Source organism: Saccostrea echinata, unplaced genomic scaffold, assembly GCF_033153115.1.
Source record: "Saccostrea echinata isolate AGI-Se365-2 ecotype Australia unplaced genomic scaffold, CSIRO_AGI_Sech_v1 ptg000046l, whole genome shotgun sequence".
NCBI lineage: Eukaryota > Metazoa > Mollusca > Bivalvia > Ostreida > Ostreidae > Saccostrea > Saccostrea echinata.
In genome coordinates, this window is record NW_026889795.1 from 9,017,883 (window position 1) to 9,044,917 (window position 27,035).

The 27,035-nt window shown below is 32.3% G+C and overlaps 1 protein-coding gene and 1 long non-coding RNA gene across 2 annotated transcripts in view; one reads left to right on the plus strand and one right to left on the minus strand.

Annotated features, from left to right (window-relative positions):
• Window positions 1–673: 673 nt before the first annotated feature.
• Window positions 674–27,035, minus strand: part of LOC133201888 (uncharacterized) — a 33,769-nt gene continuing 7,407 nt past the window's right edge. Inside the window, exons 3-5 of the mRNA XM_061337681.1 lie at window positions 24,275–25,429; window positions 11,429–11,477; window positions 674–1,275 (exon numbers count right to left, since the gene is read on the minus strand). Coding sequence (XP_061193665.1) covers window positions 710–1,275; window positions 11,429–11,477; window positions 24,275–25,429 — 1,770 coding nt within the window. The 3' untranslated portion in view covers window positions 674–709. The remainder of the gene's footprint in view (window positions 1,276–11,428; window positions 11,478–24,274; window positions 25,430–27,035) is intronic.
• On the plus strand, window positions 14,893–16,865 carry LOC133201896 (uncharacterized). Its single transcript, XR_009723171.1, has 3 exons — window positions 14,893–14,978; window positions 16,082–16,146; window positions 16,723–16,865. It is a non-coding gene; the product is annotated as an uncharacterized LOC133201896 (long non-coding RNA).

Genomic DNA, 27,035 nt, shown 5'->3' on the forward strand with positions numbered 1-27,035 from the left:
ATTACCAGACAAATAAGTTAAGCAAAACTACAATAATTTTTTTATGACAAAACACAATCATTTTGATAGATAACGTACATAAATGAGTGTATTAATTACATTTGCTATTGAAACAAAGCTTATCTTTTTAAGGAGTAGACATCTGTTTTTTTTTTATATAACTAAGTGACTTAATTTGCAGTAATGAATGTATATACAAATTGTCATGTTATATGTAACTATTTCACACGCTTTCACCTTTCATGCACTAAGAACAACTAAAAATACAACAAAAAACATAAAAATTACAGATCATGACAGCACAAGAAATGAATGATACTCCAGTTAACAGTAAGTTTGAAACCTTTCTCAAATATGGACAGTCTTCTTTAAACAAACAAATTCTGTAAACCAACTATCATTCCCGTCATCTTTTTTTCGCGATTAGTCCTTTTAAAATCAATCCGCGACAATTAATTTTCGCGACTGAGGAAACATTCTCTACAAATACAAAGCTAAATAAATGGTTCGCAGCGATTAATATTCGTGAGTTAAAGTAGGTCACAAAACTCGTGAATATTTCTCGCACGTGAATAAAAGTTGGTTTACAGTAATAGGATGCTATTCTACAAGCTTTTGCATAAAAATTATTCGTGTTGATTTAATTTACAATGAGAAGACGGTAACATACACAGCTTTAAGAATCCAAAATCCACTTTTGGTTTCCCGATCAGTCATCTCTTTTTCGTTTGCGTGATGTCCATCCAAGTTCAACTATCACATCATTTCTGTCTATAAATCTCAATGCATTGCAAACCTTCTGTCGGCTAAGCATGTAACGACATTCCTCCTGTATCTTTGAAAGTGATTTATATATTTTATCCTGTATCTTCAAAGCATCTGCTTCCATTTGTTCGATATATCTTTGAGGAAGCCCTAAAAATCGGACAAAATGAGTGTAGTCTTTTGGGAGATATTCGGATAATGTTTTGAATTCTGTTGCTGAAACATTCTGATCTGGGCTAGCAACACCACTGCAAGCAAAGTCCTTAATATCAAATGTTCTAACGTATTCAGCAGCTTGTCCTTGACCTTCTCTCTGTAGAATGCTCTCTAATTCTCTCAAGTGATCAATGTGTGCATTCTTGGATTTCCATTGGTACAAGATTCTAAATACTTTCTCCTCAAAACTGAGAGTGGGAGTGACTTCCACATTGACTTCAAATAGACACTCCAGAATACTGATTCCTATGCCTCGGATTTTTCTTGAAACAGCATTAAGAACCAATTCAACAGCTGAAACATAGGACATTACAAAGTAAAGGTCAGATTATTATTACTTTGCATTTTCAACATTTTCCTTTATATCCGTGTCTTTAAAATAGAAATTACCAGACATTGCACATTTTAGTGAGCTAAAATGTATAATTGGAGGACTAGATTCAAATCTTCGTCTATATTTAAACAAATGTAAAAGGATGTAAAAAAAATATTATATAAATATTTTACACATTTTTATGAAATGTGAAGATAACAAAGAGTAATCAATCCCACAAGTCCACTGAAATAACACAAATCTGAAGCAGAGCAAATACAGATCTCGTAAAAATATCACAGGTGGGATTACCGGTAGGTGCCATTGAGGAGTAAGCATCCCCTGTCAATCGGTCAAACCTGTCGTGTGCTCATTGTCATGATCGGGCAAACGGAAAAGTCCATAGACAATTCAGTGTATAAATAATGATCTAACAATTAGGATGAAAAACACCAGTCAGCATTCGACTTAATGATAGATTGTATTTAATTTGCTGACAAGGTCATTATATCGACCATAGAACTTGCGAAATGATGACTTAAACAAAACTGTTAATATCCTTCATTCATCAACTTGTTTCCAATCGCTTGCCTCAATGTAGAAATTGTTCGTTCGTTCAGCATGCTCTTGCTTATTGAATCAACTGGGAGATCTATATCAACAGCATATACAGGGGACAAGGGTATTTCGCTACATAAATAAGGGACGCTGATGATGGAAAAATTGAAATCTCGTTAATCATAAAGTTTTGCTATAAGGTTACCATTAATGTCTTTTTCTAGTAAAATATTAAAATATGTAACACGTATGTCAGACTCTGTGGTATCTTATATCAAGTTCAATGGGATATATAGGGTCGACATATCAATAGAATTACTATTGTTTATTGATAATACGTCATTGATATATTTAAATATCAAGCTGAAGGCCATATCAAAAGAATATTGCATAATATTAAAATGTAAGTTATATATATATATTTGTTTTAGCACTGGGTTTATGCAATTAGTTAAGAGATTCAGGTCGGATAAACTCAGTATGACCATATACAGAAAAGAGACCTGCGGGGTTTTAGGCTAAAATCTAGGCTCAATTAGAATAGCAATCCGAGTATAAAGGAGCTAGGAGTCGAGTTGAAGGGAGCAGGGCAACTGGAAATGATTTCTAGGTAATCTGAGGCCCTACATTTTTTCCAAAAAATAATGCATTTAACGTTTCATATTTTTCAAGTTCAGTATGTTTTAGTATTTTTACCTCAGATGTTCGATCAGAAAAGGGAGAATTTTTTTTTTTTACTCAATGAAGTAAAGAGGTCAACAACAATCTACCAGCAAACTTCATGAAAGAACGTTTGGCCAAAACTAATAACTAAATGAAAAATTAAAAAAAAATTATTTAAACTTTATACAATGAATAAACTAACACAACACAGCTTGCTTCTTGATATTTTGAAACATTCTAGATGGCTATCTTTGTATTTTATGGCCCATAGTCATTCTCATTTAGAGTTGATATGAACACAATAAAACATGTGTTTTGCTTTGGGCTATAGAAACCTATTTTTAGGATATAACTAGAAATTATCGTTTGTTTATGAATTTATAGAAACAACATATACAGCTTCTATTAGTCTACTTGTTGCGTTGTAAAAAGGAAAAGTTTGTACCTAATCGCCTGTATTTAGCAACAATTAATGGTCTATTTTTCTTCAATTAGTTTTGAGCATGCACATTTTGGATCAAAAGCCTGAAAGGCTTCACTGGACAATTTGGCCATAAAATCTTTGTTTAATACAAAGAACAGTTCAATGGAAATTGATTATTTTAATTCCAGTGCTAAATAGTAAAATATCCCTAATTCCAGCTCTTGAAATAAGGGGGTAGACGATATTTTCCACTGAAATTGGGCTATAAAGCATCACCATATTCTGAAATAGTCTTGGATATGAATAAATGTTTCTTAAATCTTTTCTTATGTTTTATGCATATAAAATTAAGTACAGGTCCACGTAAGAATCAGGCAATCGGTGATAAGTCGAATATTTCATATTCGGCCAATATTTTTTTTATATTATTACTTGATACAGTAGTAATTAAAATAAATCATGATTTTTCCAAAAAGGCACATCCAGGCTGTGATATGTTACTATAAATAGATTCTGGCATTTATGGGCCAAAATGTCAACCAAAAAAGAGGAAGTTCAGTACAGAAGTAACAAGTGTTGTTGTTTTTCATAAATTATCTAACCCTATTTTATTTTGAGAGGAGTCTGTATCCTTCTTGTATTAGTTGTGATGGAGTTGGTATCTAGGTCGTATCCATAGTAACCATTGTAATTATATGTCAAGACATTTTGGATGTCACAAACATTGTGAAATTAAAACAATATTATTAAAAACAGCAAACACATTATGTAGCTTATTACACATGGAAAAATAAAACAACTGCTCATTGTTAGTTTTCCAGTTTAAAAAGTGTGGAAAAATCAATTTGCAGTTTTTAATGAAAAGGAAAACTATTGAGAAATTTTGATAAATTGCTTGAAGTTTGACAAGATTTTTTCCTAAATCTAAGTGCATTGTGTGTAAAATTTAACTTTTATTGAATTGTTTCTTAATTACATTTATCACATTATTGTGATTTTTTCTATTCAATGTACCAAGTTTACTCTGGAATTAATTTTATTTCTCTAAAATAGTTTTGGAGAGAATTATGATCGGGATCGAAATTCTGTATATTAAGTACCCAATTTTGATGATTCCAGATTTTTTTCTGTTTTTATTTTAAACAGCTGTTAAAACTAAGCAGGCGCATCCAGTTTTCTTGTATTACTTTATTCATATAGTAAACATGATGACCAATCACTATCTATTTGGGTGATTCTTCTTATATAAGCATTTATTTATTTTTTCCATTTAGTTTTTCAGCTTTTACTGTTTGTCAAATACTAACTTATATATAACAAAAGAGAATACATTATGCTACAAGAAGACATAATTTTTATGTATAAACAAGTCAGGGTATGTTGGTCTCTGCTAGCAATGTCCTAAAACTCTCAACTTTTATAGATAAAATTATAAATTCATTAAGTTCTTTGACTCCTTCTAAATCATACTAGTACATGCATGTATATGAAAGGAATGTAAAGGATTTTGTTCAACTGCAGAAAATGATGCAGCTGCAACATTTGATTTACTGTACCATTATATGTGCAGCAATATGATATTTTTAATTGCATATTTAACAAATATGTCATGTTGTTCAACATACTAAACTAAATGTTTTAATATGGAAATTTCCAAGTTTATTCTTAAGAAATCAACAATGACCAATTTGCAAAAAGGTTTAACATGTTTATTAAATATTAACAATTTACATGATTTATAAATTACTTTGTACATCATACAAAGATCAAAATTTGTAGAAGAAAAGTTGTTACAATATCAGTTCTTTATAATCATCATTCCATCCCATGATTTTTTAAAAAAAAAAAATGCTTTTTAAACTACAGTACTTTTCAAGCAGACATGCACATTCAAAATTCTGAACTTGATCAATATATGGACTTGTGGTGCTTCTACTTTTGGATGGTTTCCGTTGTTTTCTCATATAGTACTCGCTACTCTAAATCTCAACTGGTATGCTATTCCCTTTGTTTACAAAAGTTAACTGGTTAATGAGCAATGTAGGACTAAAGTTCTACGGTAACCTACTTTACTGTCACTAGCTTTTATGATGGTTAAACACAACAAAAGGCACCAGATTCACTGCTCGATGTGATTATAGAAAATTCTTTCATTGGTTAAGTTTGTTTCCTCGTTTTTCACTAAATTTTGAAGTTTGGACAGGAGAAGAAAACCTCTACTGTTTGAGAAGATCAAAGAACTCTTCTGCAACTTGAACTATTCTGAAAAATTAAATGTAGTGGCATATTACCCAGTATTTTAAACTCTGAATAAGCATAAAATTTAAAATTATGAAACAATGTAATTACTTATCTCTAAAAAACATTTTTAAAGTCTTAAGCAAGATATTTTTTTTTTAATTGGTAGTTTAAAATAAAATAAATATCTATACCCATTTTATAAAATGGGGTTCTCCTAATTCATACGAAAGATTTCCAAGAAGAAAAAAAATTACACCCAACTTTGAAATAATTTTGAAAAAGACCAAAATTAAGGACTTAAGCTTAATGGAAAAAAGCTTGCTTATTATTTTTGTTTGACATCAAAAGGGTTTTCCTCACTGTTAGCTTAAAAAACTACTTACTTGCACATGTTGCATCACATGAACTCCTTTTTTTGTGAGAAGATAATTTCCATATTTCAGCAGGATTTCGGGAAATAAATCCATAAATGTTAGATATATAATTGTGTCTTGAAATAACCACAATCAAGTGTTACATAGGCTATGTTGTTGTTCTCAAATCGAGTGTCGCATGACTCGAATAAGTCCGCATTTCCTCGCCAACATGACTTTATGGTTGAGAGTTTCAATAAAACTGCTGTTTAGCAACGATTGTGTAATGCGATGACCAATTTTCTTTGAAGTCTGTTATAAACTCTTGTGCATCTTTGATAACGCAGTCAAACTGTAAAACTATAATAATCCTGCCCAAATCCGCATATGACAACAGACAAGTTTCGAGCAACCTGAACCCGATCAAATTTGACACCCACTGTATCGCTAGATTTCAAGGAAAAAGATGTTTAGTTTGAAGTTAGACATTCCTTAATTTTCAGTAGATTAATTAAACCAAAATAAAATGCCAAATTCGATGTTTAATCAATTTGATTCTGTTTTTTCGGCATCAGCGTACTTAACAACTGATCGCCCTCAAGCGACAAATTAAGTCATAAATCAAGAACGATAACTGAAATTCACTAATATTGGAAGTAATTATCGGGGTAGTAAACGCTAGACTTGCAATTTTCCAAACTTTTTAAAATTTAAAATTATAATTTTTAAATAGCTGTTTCGTTGTTCATTATCACTTTCTCTCATAACGTTTGCTGTTTTAATTTTTTAAGGTTTCAATATCCATACCATTGTATAGATTTGTACTACTCATGTTCATAATATTTTCTCAATATATTGCCTATTAAATTAGAACAAGCCTGAATATTTCGAAATCATTGAACATATGTAATATATATGTCCTGATGCATAACCATGTGAAGTTTCAAGTCAATTCTCAAACACTGACTTATCACGAAAATTTGATTTTGCCTGATTCTTACGTGGACCTGTACTTAAGCATATATATTAGTAAAATATAATGTTTCAGTTGTAAAGCACTTGGAAATTGCTAAAAAAAAAATAAGCATTTTTGTCGTTTTTTGTATATAAACATATGTTCCCCCCCGTGAAACACAAAAAGCTTTGGTATGAATTTGTGAAATGACAGTCCATATTACCCGTAAAAAGGAATTTTTGTTTCACAGGGGGGGGGGGGAAGATGTTTTAAGAATATTTTCCGTTTTCCGTTGATTTCTATAGTGAAAAACACGAGTTTTACCAAAATTTTAGAGTTATCTCTCGTTGTTTTCCCAAAGAAGTAATGTTTTATGAAAATCCATATAAATATCAATATAAATATTAAAAATCATTTGAATATTTTAACTTTTGAAAATTGACTTGGAGGTAGGCGGGAGAACAATACTATCGTTCGCAGTTCTTTTTTTTGTTTAGCAAAATGTCACAATCACTCTGGGGCATTATGATATGGTCCGAACAGAGCAGGGTTTGAATTGACTAGACACCAACAAACATGTTCATGCTGAATATCAAATTCATCTCTTTTCAGTCAGTTGAAGAACTTCCCGTACCAAACATTCTAACAAATGCTCATGAGCATCTCATGAGACTCATATGAGAATCTAGTAAGAAATGTATGCAATTTAGGTAGAATTGGATTTTGCTCATGTGCAGATTGTTAGTCTCTGTTAGGGAGGAAAATACTAACCAAAATACACATGTGCAAAATAATGCTCACTTGGATGCTCATGAGCAAAAGTCTAGTCATTTGCTCACGTATGAACATGCAGCCTTATATAAACATATAGCATTGGTAGTAATTTTTCTAAGTTCAGTTTTCTCACGTGAGCAAGAGGTTAGGAAATTGGACACAGTCAAAATTCAGTATTACAGGTAGAACCAAAGCCAAAGAATTACAAGTCTCATTTCCTCATGTGAGCATTTCAAATGCTCACGTGAGGAAATACAATACGTACTTTGTCACTCTATGTGGTCCAAGCTTTTACAAGCCTTCATTACAATTGCCCATGTGTCAACTATTAATGCTTCCTGATGATAGCATCACAAATAGTTTGGGGCCAGACAGGAATTTCTTAATTTCTTGAGCTTCTAATCTTCATCCCATCAATTTGCAAATGCTTTCCTCTACCTAAACAACCTGCTGTGTCCCCCACAGTTGCTTAAAACTAGGGCAGTATCCAATGAGGGGATCCAGTCAGGATTTGTGCGCGCTTTCAGACCAGTTCAAAATTTCAATCCAAAATGTTTGTGAGGGACATGAAAGTATATACCGGTAGATTTATACAGTAAAGAATTGAAATATGCTTTGGGAAATACATGTCATCACCATACTGAACTGGATGTCAACATTTTAAGAGTTACAAATGTATCTTACGTCCATGAGATGAGGAAGTATTAAAGATCAATTACGAATGACCATGCAGCCACAATGAAAAAGAACTGTGATATATATTTAGGAAAATTTCAAAGATTTGCTGGTACTAAAGAATGCTGAGAAAAAGGTAAGTGCATGGGCTTTATAATCCCTCTCTCATTTCAGATTAAGTAATTATAAAACATAGTATGTTTGTGTGTTAATTATTAATTAATACTTAATTTAGATAGAAATGCAGTATGTTATCAGTAATCACAGTTTAATATATGAACATGAATTTACATCATTACATAATATAATTAATGTTTATATAATTGTAGTTCTGAATATAGGATCAAACATAAAATCCTTAATGTATTGCAAATTCTCTATAGATTCTTTTAAGAACTATAAATATGGTAAGTTAGATTAGGTCAAAGTGTACATAACAGCTAAGTGCAGTAATCTATAATTTATCTATAATAAGATAAGTTGCTTAATATTGATGCATATGATTTTTTTATTGACTGGCCTTTCATGACCAATTGAACCATGAAAAATATAATAACTATAAATTCAAATTTTTTGCAGATAAAAGTTGCTGATCGAAGGATCTGCAGATTAACCCCGGCCCCTTACATATAGACAGAGTTCTGAAGTTGGCACTCATTTAAAGGAAATGCAAGGAAAAGGAACATGATGAAATGATTATGATTCTTATGACTGCTGGAATATTTATTTCACACCCAAGTATGATTGCCATGCATTCAGGAATTGGAAAAAAATCTACATAGCCTGACATACCAGAGACAACTTTAATCCATCTAGTGCAGTCAAAAACTGTTGACTGGACATTTACATTGGATGTTCTAGTGTAAATCTACTGGAAATTTAACTTTTTGATAATTTATACAATAATGTGTATTGTACATAATTAATTAATTATACATGTATAATTAAGATTAATACGGAGACTGAAATGTGTTCTATGTAGTATATACTAGTTGTTCATTTAATTTAATTTTAATTTTCATTTCATTTTAAGTTTGAAAAATGAAGTTCACTGAACATTTATGCATGTATTTACATGTTGCTCAAGAATATTTAAAATATTCAATATTATTGACAAATCATATTTTAAATATACATGTATATATTATATTTGTAATCTAAATTTTATTCTATTGTTGTTTGTTCAAGTGAGCAATTGTTGCACATGAGACTAATTAGCCTCATGAGACTAATGAGCCTCATGTGAGCAATATTCTAGGTGAGCAAAATGATTCCTCACATGAGCAAAAAATGCTCATGTGCAGAATCTTGCTCATGTGAGCATTTCACCTAATTTGCATGTTAAATTGCACATGAGACTCACATGAGCAACTCACGTGAGGAAATCTGGTTAGTCCTCACGTGAGCTGCTCATGAGCAAATTGTGAGAATGGTTTGGTATGGGTATGAAGAATTTAATGAATTTATATATATAATTAATCTAATTGTCTATGTCTGAGCATTGTTGTAGTGCAAGTAAACTACAACCATGACTCTGCTTTGTTATGACTACGATCGAGTTATGATCAGGCGTGGTATACAAAATGCGGCAGAATGAAGAAATACAGTTACTGTAATAACCTCTTTTTTGTGATAAAATTTGATTATTGAATATAAGGTTGAGGTTTTGAAATTCTATCTTTTTCATTTTTAGTATTCATGTTTATATAATGTGATTATTTTACCGCCAATTGGGTTATTTGTGTTACATGGATATCCTGCCGAAATGTTATTCATGTCATTCGACACACCCTTTCTTAAGAAATTCATCTGCAACAAATATCACGTTTTTCTTGTGAAAAATAAACAGAGTATTGCAACAGAATCGTAGATATATCATTTGATGCAATTTTATTTTCAAGCTTTTATTCATTATGAATATTTTCAAAGAAGTTGATCTATTACAGTTACTATTTTCTTTTTAGGATGAATCGACTGACATATTGGGTCACATAAATTCTGGTAGCGATTTCGATTGGACACCTGCTAGATGACGTTCGAGCTAGAAAGTTTGACGCCATTAAAAAACAAAAGGACCATGGGCCACAACACTCACCTGAATCACTTTGGCCCTACTATTATGCATCAGATTTTCTTCCCTGTATTTGTATGTAAAATGTTTATGGTCTTTTCAGGCCCACCCTATAGACAGGAGTCACGATATGAGCAAAAATAAATCTACATGAGATGAAAATGCTATCATATTCACATAATTAATCATAGCTTTGTTGTTCCTGAGTATTTTCAAGATTTCTCCCTATGTAATCCCTATTGTGATCCCCATCCTACCCCAGGGGGCATGATTTAAACAATTTAGAAACTACACTACCTCAAAAAGCTTCCACATAAGTTTCAGCTTTCCTGGCCAAATGGTTCTTGGGGAAAAGATTTTTCTCATATATTTCAATGTAAAGCTTTGATTCCCTATTGTAGCCCTGCCTTTTCACCTGGTGTCATGTTTTGACATGCTTTACCCACGGGGGTTATGCTTTAGACAATTTAGAATTTACGCTACCTAATGAAACTTTCACATAAATTTCATAAAAATGCTTTACACGGGGGTAATGATTTAGACAATTTAGAATTTACGCTACCTAATGAAGCTTACACATAAATTTCACCTTTAAATTCTGGACCAGTGATTCTCGAGAGTTTTTTTTTTAATGACCCCACCCTATTTTTATTATTATTTTTTTTTTTTACATTTTCTTGATTATCTCCCCTTGGAATAGACCTTGGTACATCTTTTTGAAAATTTAGAATCCTCTTGGCCTTGGAGGTGCTTTGTACAACCTTTGGTTAAAATTGACCCAGTGGTTCTTGAGAAGTTGAAAGTGTACAGACGGACGGGCGGATGGACAGACAGTCGGACGGACGCCGGAAAACGGGTGATCAGAAAAGCTCACTTGAGCTTTCAGCTCAAGTTCAAGTGAGCTGAAAAGGGTAAAACGAAATTCTTGATTCATGTCTTACAAACTGTTTCTCTGTTTTACTATAGATTTTCTTTTTTGATGAAATATTTAGTTGATGTTTAAGTCAAGCTTATGGTCTTACATGGCAGCTACGCATAAGTTGCACAAGTTTCCAACTCAACCCCACTCTGATGTTTTGATCCATGGACCCATGTGAATGGGTGAGGACTCACAAGGATTTCATAAAGATTTCGCATTTATGAGATGGATCACTGTTCCTAATTTTCACATTTTGTACATTTCATGATGATTAAAATGCACAATTTTTAAAGATAAAATTCATCGATTAAAATAGCTAGATTATTATAAAGTTTTGCACTTTTGGGTCACACATTACAAAACGGCAAGTTGCTAATCTGCCAACCTGCACCTTGTTTGCTGCAACGTATGTTTTCCTTTATTCCTTTTTTACCAAGACTTTTGATGAATCAGTTTAGTACAGTACTATACAGATATAAATGATTCATATGTTATACATACAGGGATCTGTTCCAGTGTCTTCATTGGTTCCACTCTCAGACAGGCTATCCTGTTTTATAAATAGAAAGGAGAGATTATCAAGTTTAGGTTTGTATTTAATTTACAACAGACGCTTTGATATGATTTATTTTTTGTATTTGTTTTTTAAAGACAGAAATAAGAATTTTCCATCTTCAAGATAGTTGAATCATGAGAACCATTTGAACAAGCCATAAAATGGTTAATAATCATAATTTCCTGAATGGTCCCAAAATTATTAGTCAATATCATAAAAGAAATATAATAAATAATCAATTATACTGTCTTCTATTAAAACTTCGCAGGAAGTACAGATCCTATCAGTCTGTCAATTCCCAGCTAGTTTTCCTTTCTAAGAGTCATTTACCCACATCTTCAACAGATTATGAAAATTTTTCAAAACCCGACCATAATTTAAATGTTATTTTGATTTGTTGTTTTGTTGCCATCAAAACAAATCTGTTGTCTTTGAATTTGAAACACGCGTGTGTTTTTTTCCCTCAGTTACTACATCTAAAAGCAATTTTAATTTTTATTATTACTAATGTACGCTGAAACTAACTGCAAAATCCAACACTGTCGTATGAAATTAAATCAGCACAGACGAATTCATTGTTGACAACCTAACAACAATATTGCTTAAAATTTTCAAGAACATATCTAAATCTACATTAAATTATCAATGATGTTTCTTTTTCTAATGTACGTGCTTTGTACATCCAACTTTTAAATTTTGAAACATTATTCAATATTTCTTGTTCAAAGAACAAGACGTATAATTTTCTACTCTATCTTCCAATGAAAAACTTCGACCCCATTCATGGTCCCACCATACCCGGCGGAAAGGGGATATTTTGAACTAACTTGAATCTGCATTTCTTGAAAAGTTTTGCATACTTATATTAGTTTTAATGAATTTGACCTTTTTGCACTTGAAAGTAAAATCTTTTATATATATTCTAATGCAAAACTTTGATCATTTATTGTGGCTTCACCCTATCACCATGACTATATTTTAGCAAACCTGGATTACCACTACAGTCTTGAAACTTTTAATTGACTTTAGGGGCTAAATTTCTCGAGCACTTGCCCACGGGCAAGTGTTAAAATTTCATCCATGTGAGACAAAATTTATTGTTAAGATATAAAAATAAAGAAAAAATACAATATCAAATATTTTAAATACTTTGTACAAGAGAGCTAGGTTCACTTTATTCATAAAATGGCCTTTCCATATACCAATTAAATGACCAAGTCCCAATGTCCCATTTTAAACATCAATATAAAGTAGAGACTTGGTGCTTTCATTTCCTATGGAAAAAATTTCCTCTAAAAGTCCATGAATTAAAAAAATAGGCTTTGAGGAACTGCAAATGACTGTAATCTTTGAAACACCATTAGACCACTTGTTTGATAATTACACCCATGGGTCAAGTAGAATTTCTCTTATTGACACAAAGGAACGTTATATTTGTTATTCGATTTTAGTAAAGTATATCATGAAAAAATGTGTACTTTCTTTAACATTTTTAATGTGGTTTCTGCATCTGTTTGGATTGTTTAACTTTAAAGCTAAAAATATAGTTTTTTTCATCTTAATTAAAAGTTAAAGTGACTTCAAGTAGGATCCAACGTAACTTCTAACTAAGCTAACTGCATAAACGGACACAGTTTTGTGATTCTAGGTCTAATGGTTTTCCTGTAAAGAGCTTGACAGAATTTTTAACATATCTGGCCATATCATCTTAATTAAAATTCAGTGACCTACTTTTTATGTGGACACATCTTTTACCCAAGATTAATCAGCTGACACAGTTTGATAATTCTAGGTCTCATAGTGTTTGAGTTATGAGCCGGACACAAAAAAGCAAACAGACAGACGGACGGACACGAACTCCATATACCATAATGCATCTTATTTTTAGATGGGCATATAGAAAGTTAACAAACAGTTGAACTTAAGGACTGACAGAATGTGGGCAAACTCGATCAGAAAAACTCATTTTTTTTTCTTAGGTGTTTGCAGAAATTGTTAATTTTGTCAATAAAAAATAAGTTGAAATGTGAAAAGTTTTCAGATAGCAAGAGGCATACAACATACAGAAAGATGGATGAACACAGACACTTTTCAATCAAAAATGCAACTCTCATCCAAAAAATAAAATGCACTTGTCTAGGCATAGTCATTGTAACTAACAAAGCTATTATTAAGGTCTTCCGTCTTCAGCGGAAGACCTTCTTGTTATTCTTAGGTTTCTTTTCCACTATTTTTATTATTATTAAGGTCTTCCGTCTTCAGCAGAAGACCTTCTTGTTATTCTTCGGTTTCTTTTCCACTGTTTTTCTTCTTATTTTTTTTCTTACCGATTTTGTGCACGCAATTTCTCGAAAACGGTTCGCTCGATTTTCATGAAACTTTCAGGTCTGATAGAATAATAAAAAATCTTGATACTTATTTTTTTAATTTGATGACGTCACTTCCGGTCCGAAGATTTTTGCGATTTAGTGACTTTTGGAGGGTCAGTTTGTCCGCAGGTTTTCTAAGAAACCACTCATCACAGGAACGTGAAACTTTTAGGGAAGACAGAGCAATATATGTAGATCTGTAATACGTAGTTAACTTTCACCGGAAGTGCCACACGTCGACGCTCGCTATGGCCTGAAAAAAGTCATATCAAGAATTTTAAAATTTCTAACGCTTTTTCTACGATATCTTTTTACATGGAAATATTTTGTTAAAACATATATAACAAAATTTGTGCAGAATTATAAGATCTTTTAAATGATATCTCGAAAAAAGGGCTGGCCCCTAAAATAAGGAATCTAAAGGGGCCAAAATACTTTTCCTGATATCTCAAAAAGTATTTAGAATTTGTAATACTTCAAAGAAGCAAAGTTGTTCAACATGACAAGTAGCAGCTTGCGAGATCATCAAAATGCGTCGAATAACGTCACTTCCGGCCAAACAGGAACAGGAAGTAGTAGAAAATAGCTTATTTTCACAGATATTGGTTCAGTGCTGCTATCCCACAAGTTGACATGGGATGGGATTGGTTATGATTCAGGATTGAGGATTCACGGTAGAAACATATAGTAGTTAGTCCAATCCTAACCTATCCTGTCCTATCCTGTATCCTACAGCCTTCTGATTGGAGTAAAAGTTAATTCATATTTCAAAATAAATTACAGAAACGCAAAAGGACATAGAACGTTTACAAAAGAAATATTTATAAAATCACAAAAGAAAATAAACATTTTTTTTCTTAACACACATTTATTCTATTACCTTCGAGTAATATGGCGTACGATCTAACCGTGAACGATCACCGGAAGAAGTAAACAAAGAAGAGATCGGACATCAAAAGATCGTATTTCTTCAGCATGTTTGGATGATTAACTCGATTCCTACTTGTGTTACATTCAATAACATGTTTCTCTGATAAATGTGCTCTGTTTGTCTGGATAATTCCACTTGAACCGTCAGCGGCGGACTATAACAGATCATAATCGCAGTTGTTTGGTGCAAGACCATGTAAGTATACTACACACTGTAAATGTGTGCATGTTTATACATATCTCTCCCTTTAAGCAATGTTTTAATGACTTGAACTATTAAAATTTTATTCTATTATAATATACACAGAAATCGGATGCGGAAAAAGAGGTTGTGCAGAAAGGGGACAGGTAGGGGGGTTAAATATTTACAAATACTTTGTCACATGATCAGATGTATTACACCTTTTTCAGTTTGTTATTGCTATATAATCATTTCCTTACTGTGGTAAAAAAAATATTTTTTCTTATCTGATTGCAATTTAAAATAATTAAATGCAGAATCATCATGATCATTTCTTATGCTACTGTCAGGTCTGCTACAATCACTAGATTTAGATACGTAGCTTGAATTACCTACATAGCTTTATTTACCTACCTGAAGTAGCTTTATGTAGCTACTAAATCAAACTTATTTTTTAAATAAGAATTTTTCCCAGAAAGAGCAGAAAATTGCACTTTGATGCAGTGATAATTTTTAACTTTGAACTCATCTGAAAACAATTCATGAAAAAATCACTCTTGGAGATGTGTCTTTTTTTGCGCAATTGCAATCAAAGATCTAAAAGTTTTGGGGCTATATACAACAGTTAATTTGTGACCTAACAGTTACTTCTTGAGTGTAATAACAAAGAAAACCAGTTTTGGTTAACATGAGCACAATGTGAAGTAATCATACTTATCCACGCCTCATCGTGCACAAGGTGTGTACAGTTACTCAAACAATGGGAATACATATTTTCCTTAAAAGTGATCAAACGCAGCAACGTTAAAACTATCTCTGCTTTAGATTGCTGAATAAATATTAGTAGACATTTCCTTGCGACTTTTTGTCTTTTTAAAATAATAAGCAAAATTGTGAAAAGTTGCCTTGAAATAGCTAAATAAAGCTACCTGAGGTAGGTAAATAAAGCTACGGTAGGTAATTTTAGCTACGTAGCTAAATGTACTGATTGTACTGGACCTGACTGTGTATAATAAGCTCACTCAGCACTTGCATGTACATTGTATGTATGACCTATTGTGAGTTAAACATAAAACATATAACATAAATTAATCATTTATTATTCTTCTTCATTCTAGAGAATGGTACCCTATTTTGCCTGCCCTCATCAGTCATCACAATATAAAGGATTTTACATTTAGAAGTAGGTATGATTAGATTTTTTTTTGTGTTTATGCATGTATCATTAAAATACGTAAAAATCATTATCTAAGTTGAGATGATGTGTCTGCAGATTTTATGAATAAGTGATTTTCTTCTTTTTAAAATGTTGACAGTAAAACTGAAATTAATATATAATTGTTCTGGTCATCATGGTCATGTTATATGTATTTTCATTTTTTTTTTAATTCAAATTTCGAACAAAAAATGAAAAGAAATTAACAAACAGCATATTAGATAGATTAATACAAGCAGAAAATAGAAAGAAAAAATCATCTAAACATGTACTCATACTAGTTAGCAAGTCGACGAGATGAAATGAATTATAATCTACAAGTAAATTATATAAATTATGATTGTTTAATTAAGATATGAGTTATGACTATGAAATTGCAGTATAAGATTTGATTTCGTTACTCTGGGAGAGAAAAAGGTGAAATTAAGACAATTGTACATGAAATGAGAAAGATAATCACAATCAAATACAGTTTTAATGTATAATGTATATGACAAAATTTACAATATACATGCATATAATGGTGTGTGTTTTTTTCTTCAGGACAATCCTGCAAATTTGCAGCTGTACAAATTGCACTTCATCTCATCTGCTGCTGGAATAAATAATGAAAGATTTTCAAACCAGTGTCCAAGAGCCCCCTAGAGTCTGAAATGAAGGTGTTCTTTATTAAGGAGATCAGTGTGTGATGTATTTGTTTTCTTTGCATTGATGACATTTGTGAAACTGTTTGGTTACTTTATGACCATCTCTCTGACAACTACTTTGACATTTGAAATTCAATTTGAGCGACGGATAAGCAGACCAAATAATATGCATGTAAAACATTATACAATTGTAATAAGACATTGATAAACTAGATGTACATGTATCTTTGAGCTTGGCATTGAAATACATGTATACTTTACATGGACACTTTTAATGAATTTGTCTCATGATAATGAACATTCTATTGTTTTACATTGTAAATATAAATTGTAGATAATATGTATTTGGTCCAATATATATAATTATATTTATATTCACTGAAAAAGGGAATTACCCTGAATAAATATTGTGAACTTGGTCAATTATTTTTATTCCTCATTTAGACACTGAATAACATTCAAGATCAAATGTCAAGGTCAAAAACAAGATTTACTTAAATTTGGGTTATAAATACTGTAACAACTATTGACTCTTATGCATGTTTTATAAGATCTAAGGAATATTGTGAGCTGACTACAATAATTATTGCTGTCAACCTGTCTGACTATAAAGATTTAGGAAAATGTTTTCTGTTAAACATAAATTGATTAAATTCTCACACATAAATATTTTTTTTTAATTAAGATACACTTGTACGGCAGGGAACTGGCCATAAATTGAGAACAAACTGAAGCGAAATAAGAATTTTAACATTTTGAATATCTTGATTTTTATTTAATTAGCAAACATGATGAAAATGTTGCATGTTTGTAAAATATTCACATACAAACAAATGATGAACTTAACATTTCAAACAAGAATAACTTTAATAATAAATATAAAATATATTTTTATCATACATTTAAAATTGAATATAATAAGACAATTTTAACTTATTTAATAAATGAAAGTCAACATATTCTAGATCTAAATTTTGACTTGTCTGTTCTCGGTTTATGGTCTTGTCATATCTTGAAGTTCTTATTTAGATTTACGTCAAAAGTAAAATCTAATATACAGCTGATATATGTGCAGTTAGATCTATATGTTATTTTCGTGATGCCCAGTTAAGGGAAAAATAAAGTTTTGCATAAATTTTACATGAACAGATGAAACATACACTTGTTAAAACATCAAACAAATCCTAGTTTTGTCATTATTTAGTATGTGTAGACATGATAGAGAAATTGTTTCTTCAATGGGTACGGTTATAATTCAGTGTACCTACCCTGCATGAAAGATTTGGTATTCGTGGTCTGATTCTTATAAAGAGTTTAAATTTTGTTCCTTTTGTCTACTTTATCATAACATTACAAAAGTATCTGCAATCTTTATTGTTTCCCCCTTTTTCTCTCTCTAATTTTAACTCCATTTATTTTTCGTAGAGAACAAATTCGAAAAGAAATCACAAATACCTTGACGTCTCCCGATCATTGTTAGTATGTAAAATTAAACACAAATAAAGTTTAACTATATTTATTTCTTCAATTCTTCCGAAGTTCCAATTTCTTCACATGTTCGCTAGATGAATACTTGCCTACGTTTTATTACAATCCTTTTGTTTACATTTTAACTGGTTACTCGCAAATTAATTCGTGAGAGGTGTCTGGAATTAATGGATGTCGATCTTGATTATTTTTTCTCCATTAAAATTTATTACATTTAAATTAATTACATAACTATAACTGATTTTTATTTGATGGTCATTTTATAATTTTTTTTTTCATTTTGTCAAATTAACTCTTTAATATTAAAAAAAAAACTGATAGCAGCAGGATAGGATAGGATTAGACTGAAATCACAGGATAGGATTTTGGATGCAGGATTCATAATAGGATAGGATAGGATTGTCAACTTATAGGATAGCAGCACTGTATTGAATTGAATTATGCATGTCACAGAGGACGTCTGATTGTATTTCCTGTCGAGTATCGTCTCTTTTGTCAACTACTTCAGGCTAAACCGGAAGTAAATATGAATGACGTATTTCTGCAGATATCAACATAAAATTAAATAATTGAATTCAACCAAGACTTTTGACCCAATTTTCTGTCGATTGGGGTCACTTCCGGTCAAACCGTCTTGATTTTTTAAACTTCTTGAAAGTCTTGATTTGCTTTATTTAATGAAAATCAGCATAAAAATCATTAAAAACTTAATACAGATCGACATAATTTTTGGTCCGGAGGCCTTCTTTTTAACGAATACTTTACTTTCATTTATCCATCTTACAAGCAGTGCTTCTGAAAATTGGACGGAAGACCTACTCGTTGCTTTGCAACGAGCTTTGCTCTAGTTATTATTGTTTTTTTTTTCTTACCGATTTTGTGCACGCGAGTTCTCGGAAACGGCTCGCTCGATTTTCATGAAACTTACAGGTCTGAAAGAACATAAAAAAACCTAGATATATATTTTTTGTTTTGATGACGTCACTTCCGGTTCCGAGCTTTCCGCCATTTAGTGATTTCGGAGGGTCACTTTGTCCAGCAGTTTTTTCAAAAGCGCTTCTAGACAGAAACGTGACATTTTTCGGCGATGATAGAGCAACATGTGTAGATGTGACATGCGCATTTCTCTTTCCCGGGAAGTGCCGCACTTCGTCGTTCGCTATGGCCCGAAAAAAGTCCTATCGGGACTTTTAAAATTTCTAACACTTTTTCTACAATATCTTTTTACCTGTAAATATTTTGTTAAAACATATAGAGCAAAAGTAGTGTAGAATGATACGATCTTTCAAAAGATATCAACAATAAGGGGCTGGCCCCTAAAATTAGGGAGCTATAGGGGCCAAAAGTGTTTTCCTGATATCTCAAAATGTATTGAGAATTTGTATAGCATCATAGAAGCAAAGTTGTTCAAAATGACAAGTAGCAGCTAAGAAGATCATCAAAAGTCGTCAAAATGACGTCACTTCCGGTCACACCGGAAGTAATGGTAAATGGCTCATTCTTGCTCATATGACCGTAGATGTCTCCCGAACTCTATCTCATCTCCTTAAAATTTAGACGGAAGACTTATTTGTTGCTTTGCAACAACCTCGTCTAGTTATTATTATTATTATTAAGGTCTTCCGTTTCCAACGGAAGACCTTCTACTGATTCTGTTGTTTCTTTTCCACTATTATTATTTTTTTTTTTTCTTACCGATTTTGTGCAGGCGATTTCTCGAGAACGCCTCGATAAATTTTCATGAAACTTTCAGCAATGATGGCAAATCATCTGAACTTAGGGCGATTTTTTTTTATTTTGCCGTCGTCACTTCCGGTCGCGAGATACGGTCAATTTTCTTTTTTTAAAGTTGCATTTTGTCCGAAAGTGTTCTCAAAAACGCTTTCAGATTGAGTCTTGAAACTTTCAGGGATGATAGATTGTGACTAGTAGATTTGAATTTCTTGATAAGTGTATGTTGCCGTGACGTCCGTTGTCCACCGGAAGTAGTTTAAAAAAATGCAAATTTTTATTTTTTTTTCTTTTTTTAAATGTTTACAATAGAGATATTAGAGGCAAATAGACTGTTTCAAGTCATACTATTTCCACCGGAAGTTATTTCTTCCAAACCGGAAGTAGACGAGAAAATGCTCATTTTTCTTCGAAACTTTGAGGGATGACTCCTCCACACTCAGTGAAGAGTTAAAAGTCATTTTGAGTACTTCCGGTCATACCGGAAGTGAATATAAAAGACCGGAAGTTGTTTGAAATTGATAGATTTTACTCTTTCATGTGTTGCTAAGCATATTTTGAAGAATTGATATGAATATTTTTTTTCATTTGAAGTTGTTCTACTTTCTTGTAATCAGAATTTCCCAAATCTAACGGAAGACCTACTCGTTGCTCGCAACGAGATCTAATCTAGTTATTATTATTTTTCTTCCAACCGATTTTGTGCACGCGATTTCTCAGAAAGATATTCAACTGATCTTGATAGGTTTTTTTGTTTTTTTGATGACGTCACTTCCGGTCGTGAGATATGGACGATTTTCTGATTTTTAGAGGGTCGGCTTTTCCTGGGGTGTTCTCTTAAACGAATAGAGATAAAGGGATAAGATTTTCAGTGAAGATAGAGGAAAGATTGTAGATGTGCCATTTCGCATCTATATGTTTCCAGCTCAAAAGACGATGAAGCTCGCCTGGGCTCGAAAAATAGGCTCACAAGCATCTCGCAAAATGTGACACGTTTTCTTTTATATCTTTTTACCTGTAAATATTTTGTTAAAACATATATTACAAAAGATGCACAAAATGACAAGACGTTTCATTTGATATCAAGAAAAAGGGGCTGATCCCTCAAATTAGGGGCTCAGAGGGGCCAAAAATCTTTCATATATAACTTTTGAACGACCCAAATTTTGTTATAAATTACTGAAGCAAAAATGTTCATCTTAACGATTTGCAACTATATGTTTTAAAATTTTATCATATATTACGTAATAAGGGGCCAGAAGGGGCCAGAATGCTAAATCTTTGACGCTTTTTATCTCGAAAAGAGAGAATATTTTGATAAGCAATACTGAACAAAAGATGGTCAGAATATTGGTTTAAACTATATGCAACCTTTCAATTTTTGCAAAACTGCCCCATTAAGGACTTGAGGGGCTGGAACCTAAATATTTCAATTCAGCATATCTCGAAAACGAGAATAAATTTCTGAATAATTGTTGAACAAAAAATCTTCAAAATGACAAGACCTTTCATTTGATATCAAGAAAAAAAGGCTGGTCCCTCAAATTAGGGGCTCAGAGGGGCCAAAACTCTTTCAAGTATAACTCTTGAACGATCAATATTTTGTTATTAATTAAGCAAAAATGTTTATCTTAACGATTTGCAACTTTATGTTTTAAAATTTTGATCATATGTTACGTAATAAGGGGCCAAAAGGGGCCAGAATGCTTAATCTTCGATGCTTTATATTTCATAAAGGGGGAATATTTTGATAAGCAATAGTGAACAGAAGATGTTAAGAATAATGTTCTAAACAATATGCAACCTTTCAAATTTTGCAGAACAGCCCCATTAAGGACTTGAAGGGCTGGTCCCTAAATATTTCAATTCAGCATATCTCGAAAACGAAAATAAATTTCTCAATAGTTGTTGAACAAAAAGTCTTTCAAATCACAAAACCTTTCATTTTACATCAAGAAAAAGGGGCTGGACCCTCAAATTAGGGGCTCAGAGGGGTCAAAACTCTTTCAAGTATAACTCTTGAACGATCAATATTTTGTAATACATTACTAAAGCAAAGATGCTTATCCTAACGATTTGCAACTATATGTTTTAAAATGTTGATAATATGTTACGTAATAAGGGGCCAAAAGGGGCCAGAATGCTAAATCTTCGATGCTTTATATTTCATAAAGGGGGAATATTTTGATAAGCAATAGTGAACAGAAGATGTTAAGAATAATGTTCTAAACAATATGCAACCTTTCAAATTTTGCAAAACAGCCCCATTAAGGACTTGAAGGGCTGGCCCCTAAATATTTCAATTCAGCATATCTCGAAAACGAAAATAAATTTCTCAATAGTTGTTGAACAAAAAGTCTTCAAAATCACAAAACCTTTCATTTGATATCAAGAAAAAGGGGATGACCCCTCAAATTAGGGGCATATCTCCACAACGAAAAGAAATCTCTGAATAGTTGTTGAACAAAAAGTCTTCAAAATCACAAGACCTTTCATTTGATATGAAGGAAAAGGGGCTGACCCCTTAAATTTTGGGCTCTGAGGGGCCAGAAGCATGTCATCTATAGCTCTTTGATAATGTTACATAAATCAAAAGAATGAAATCTAATTAGGGAAGTCTATATATTATTATCCTTTAACAATGATCATAGTCAAAATAATATCTCATCTTATCGAAAAATCGGACGGAAGACCTACTCGTTGCTCGCAACGAGATCTGAAGCAAAAATGCTCATCTTAACAATTTGCAACTATATGTTTTAAAATTTTGATCATATGTTACGTAATAAGGGACCAAAAGGGGCCAGAATGCTAAATCTTCGATGCCTTTTATCTCATAAAGGGGGAATAATTTGATAAGCAGTAGTGAACAAAAAATGTTTAGAATAATGTTCTAAACAATATGCAACCTTTTAATTTTTGCAAAACGGTCCCATTAAGGACTTGAAGGGCTGGCCCCTAAATATTTCAATTCAGCATATCTCGAAAACGAGAATAAATTTCTGAATAATTGTTGAACAAAAAGTCTTTAAAATCACAAGACCTTTCATTTGATATCAAGAAAAAAGGGCTGATCCCTTAAATTAGGGGCTCAGAGGGGCCAAAAGTCTTTTATGTATAACTCTTGAACGATCGATATTTTGTAATACATTACTGAAGCGAAGATGCTTGTCTTAACGATTTACAACAATATATGATAAGATTCTGATAATATGTTACGTAATAAGTGGTCACAAGGGGCAAGAATGCTAAATATTTGACGCATTATATCTCGAAAAGGGGAAATATTTTGATAAGCAATGCTGTACAAAAGATGGTCAGAATAATGTTCTAAACAATATGCAACCTTTCAATTTTTGTCAAACGGCCCCATTAAGGACTTGGAGGGGTGGCCCCTAAATATTTCAATTCAGCATATCTCCATAACGAAAAGAAATCTCTGAATAGTTGTTGAACAAAAAGTCTTCAAAATCACAAGACCTTTCATTTGATATGAAGGAAAAGGGGCTGACCCCTCAAACTAGGGGCTCAGAAGGGCCAAAGCATGTCATTTATAGCTCTTTGATAATGTTCTGTAAATCAAAACAATAAAATCTAATTAGGGAAGTCTATACATTATTATCTTTTAACAAAGATCATAGTCAAAATCATACCTCATCTTATCAAAAAATCGGACGGAAGACCTACTCGTTGCTCGCAACGAGATCTCATCTAGTTCTTCTTATTGTTCTTGTACTTTCCGAAGGGGGGGGGGGGGGTCATTTTCACACCAAAACTACATTGCTTTAAGCCTTTTGTCTTTGAACCCTTAAGTTAAAGAGGTATCAAACATTTTCAAGGCATGTTCTCAAGGTTAAAAATACCATAGATAGAATCCTGATTTTTTTAAAATCTAGCTTTATACCATATTTGTTAATCTATAACATGAACACAGGAGGTTAAAGTGCCATAATGCTCACTTTAAAACTTTTTAATTTCTTAATCTCAAGAAGAAAATTTAAAAACACTTTGGTTCAACCCCCAAGACCCATAACTGACCAGAATATGAATAAACAAAACCGGAGTGTAAAAAAATAATTAACATGGCCACGTCACTCTGGGGAGGAATATTTGATAGTGTCTGTTTCAAAAATTCTCTCTAATGACATAAATTATTCTAAGTTACATAATTCTAAAATTGTGTGGCATAATTTGTATTTTTTTATGAAATTTATCATATTCTGAAGTACCTGTTTCCAATATTTTGTGATGTCTTTTGTGTTAATGGGATGCTTTTTGTTTGCCGGACAGGAAGGACACTGAAAAATTGCTTTTGTAAACTCTGATTCCTTTATGACAGCACTTTCTTTCCTGTCACAAAATCCAGAAGGCTTGCATTTGAACCCAACTTGAAATTCAGCATTTTTTTGGAATGTGTTAGAGAGATTGTGTAATATACTCTCAATGTTTTCTCTAATCTGGTGACAAGTTAAAACATCAACTTCTCCCTCCACAACAAACACCTGCAATTGAATTTCTGTTTGAGTCATGCCAAGCAGAATATTATGGTGATGGTCATGAAACACAAAAATAGCTGCAGTCTGGTAAACGCATCCGCGATCTTCATCTGAAAAAATCTCCCAAGGAATCTGCATGCAGGTTGCTACAAGACGATGGAAAATTTCCACAGGAAGAAAATCAAACGTATAGTAAAGGATAGAGGAGACAGGGTATGATGAAAAGTAGGTCACTGGAAATTGCATTTTGTTCATACAGGGAACATACCATTTATTGCCACTCATTTTAGCTAAGAGTCCTAGCTTTTCCATGTATAGCAAGATGTCATCTTTATGTTTGATGTAGCCATTGTTGTTCATTCTCCATATAGCAGATAGGAGAGTTTCATCTAACTCTCCAGTTTCATTGAATTTGTCCCATTCTGAGGCAAATTCGAATAAATCTTCTTTTGCATGGTTTTTATCTGTTATTACATTTTTAAATGCATCTGCAAACCACTGAACATCGAGAATAATAGCTTTATTGAGGAATTGTTGATTGAAGTGTATAATTTCTCTGATATCATGGAAGAACTGCAGCATGACATTCATATCTTCAATAGTATGGAGCTTTATTCCCTCTGGCAATGTTACATTGAAGGACTGAAGTTCGTCCCTACTCAAAATCTTGCGGATTTTCTTTTCCCGAAAGAATGCTTCAAACATAGCCCATGACTGTGGAAGCTCTTCACCCCACACGACATCAGCAATGGACAGCTTGAGTTTTTCAATGCTTTCATTGTCATGGAATCCAACTGCAAATCGCCGCTTCACATCAATATGTTTGTGCAAAGACTTCTTCTTCATGTCTAGAATCTTCCATACTTCACGGAAAAACAATTCTTTTTCCTGTAAAAAAAAATCCTTCTTTTATTCCATGCAAACAAAGCAGTGACAGTTAAATAATGTTCCTACTCATGAAATGTGTTCTTACTGTCTGTTCACACAGACCTCATGAAACACAACATTGCATATACATGTACATAGTATAATATACATTTACAGAGCAAAAATCCATGAAAAAGTTAAATATGTTGTAAAACAATAAATCTATAAAATGTACTTGAATTATTCAAAAACAAGAAAAAATCAAACTAGAAAGTCTGCCATTGCAAGCAATAGTGTAGGTCACACCGAACTGAACCATAAGCTGTAAGATTCTTCAATCCTTAAAGAGATGAGTAATCGTAGAAAAAGCCCCCCATCCCAACTCCTTTCAAAAACAAACGAAAGACGTTACACTTGCTAGCTTTGGTCGAACAAAAGTTACGGGAACTGAAAGTAAAGCAAGGTTCACGTCAAAACTATCTAAAGCAAAATAATTCCAGAATTTTCATCTTCAAATCGGGCATTTCTGCATTGGACGAGGGCTGCTATTTTTTATGAGATGATAAATCATGTGTAAACTTTCTTAGCTTAGCAGAATCATGAACACTTCCGGTGTGCTAAATCTTTTGGGTACATTTGTGATGAGGTTTTCACGGAACTGCGGGAGGGGATCCCAGGATTTTCAATGAATAAAAACGATGGAAATTAAATTGAAATAATTCTCAATATCGTTGAATGAAATTATTCATATGCAAGTAATACATTCACCAGAAACGCGAAATGCTAATGAATACAGCTGACAATCGCTACTTTTTAAAGAAAAAATTATTTTAAATATAATAATTATAATTTCTATTGACAAAACAGAGGAAGAATGAATGCTGACAAAATATCAGATCACATCAGCGGAACTGAATTTTATTAATGAAACTAATAAGATCTGCCTATCAGTTGTAATTTTTTTTATCTTGTGTATTTACCTCGCTGTTTCGGGTGGGTGGGTGTGTGTGTGTGTGGGGGGGGGGGGGGGTGTCTTGAAAAGAGACATGTTAATTAAATATCATTTTGTAGTAAGTATGAAGCCATAGCATTTTGAAAACTTTATGATGTTCTTTTGTGATATGAAGGTCAAGGTCATTTTATTTATAATCCAAGACATAAGAGAGAGAGGAAAGGTGGATGGAAAATTATTACGTTGTCTTCTTTATTTCAAAAAAGGAAATAAAAATGTGCACATAACATATATATAAACAATCCTTTTAATTAACGAAAAACGTTGGTCCTACGTTTTTTTTTTGTTTTTTTTTTTTGGAAATACTAAGATATTTAATTTCTTCTTAATCATATCAAGAAATTGATAATATATAAAAGCTTCAAAAGGGCCTTTATGTACCCTAGGATTATTATGGAAAAAGAAATTGGGAAGACAAAGAAATTGAATAAATCACAACTTTAAAAAGATGAAACATAAACGTTTACACAACGTTTTTTGGCCACTCGTTTCAGGAAACTGCACTTAAATTATTTTTTCTATTCTAATGCCAACGTTGGAGAAAATTTTAAATGAGATTTGCAAAACTACGAATTCAATAGTGATTATTGCAGCCCGGAGGACCGGGCTGCTCTA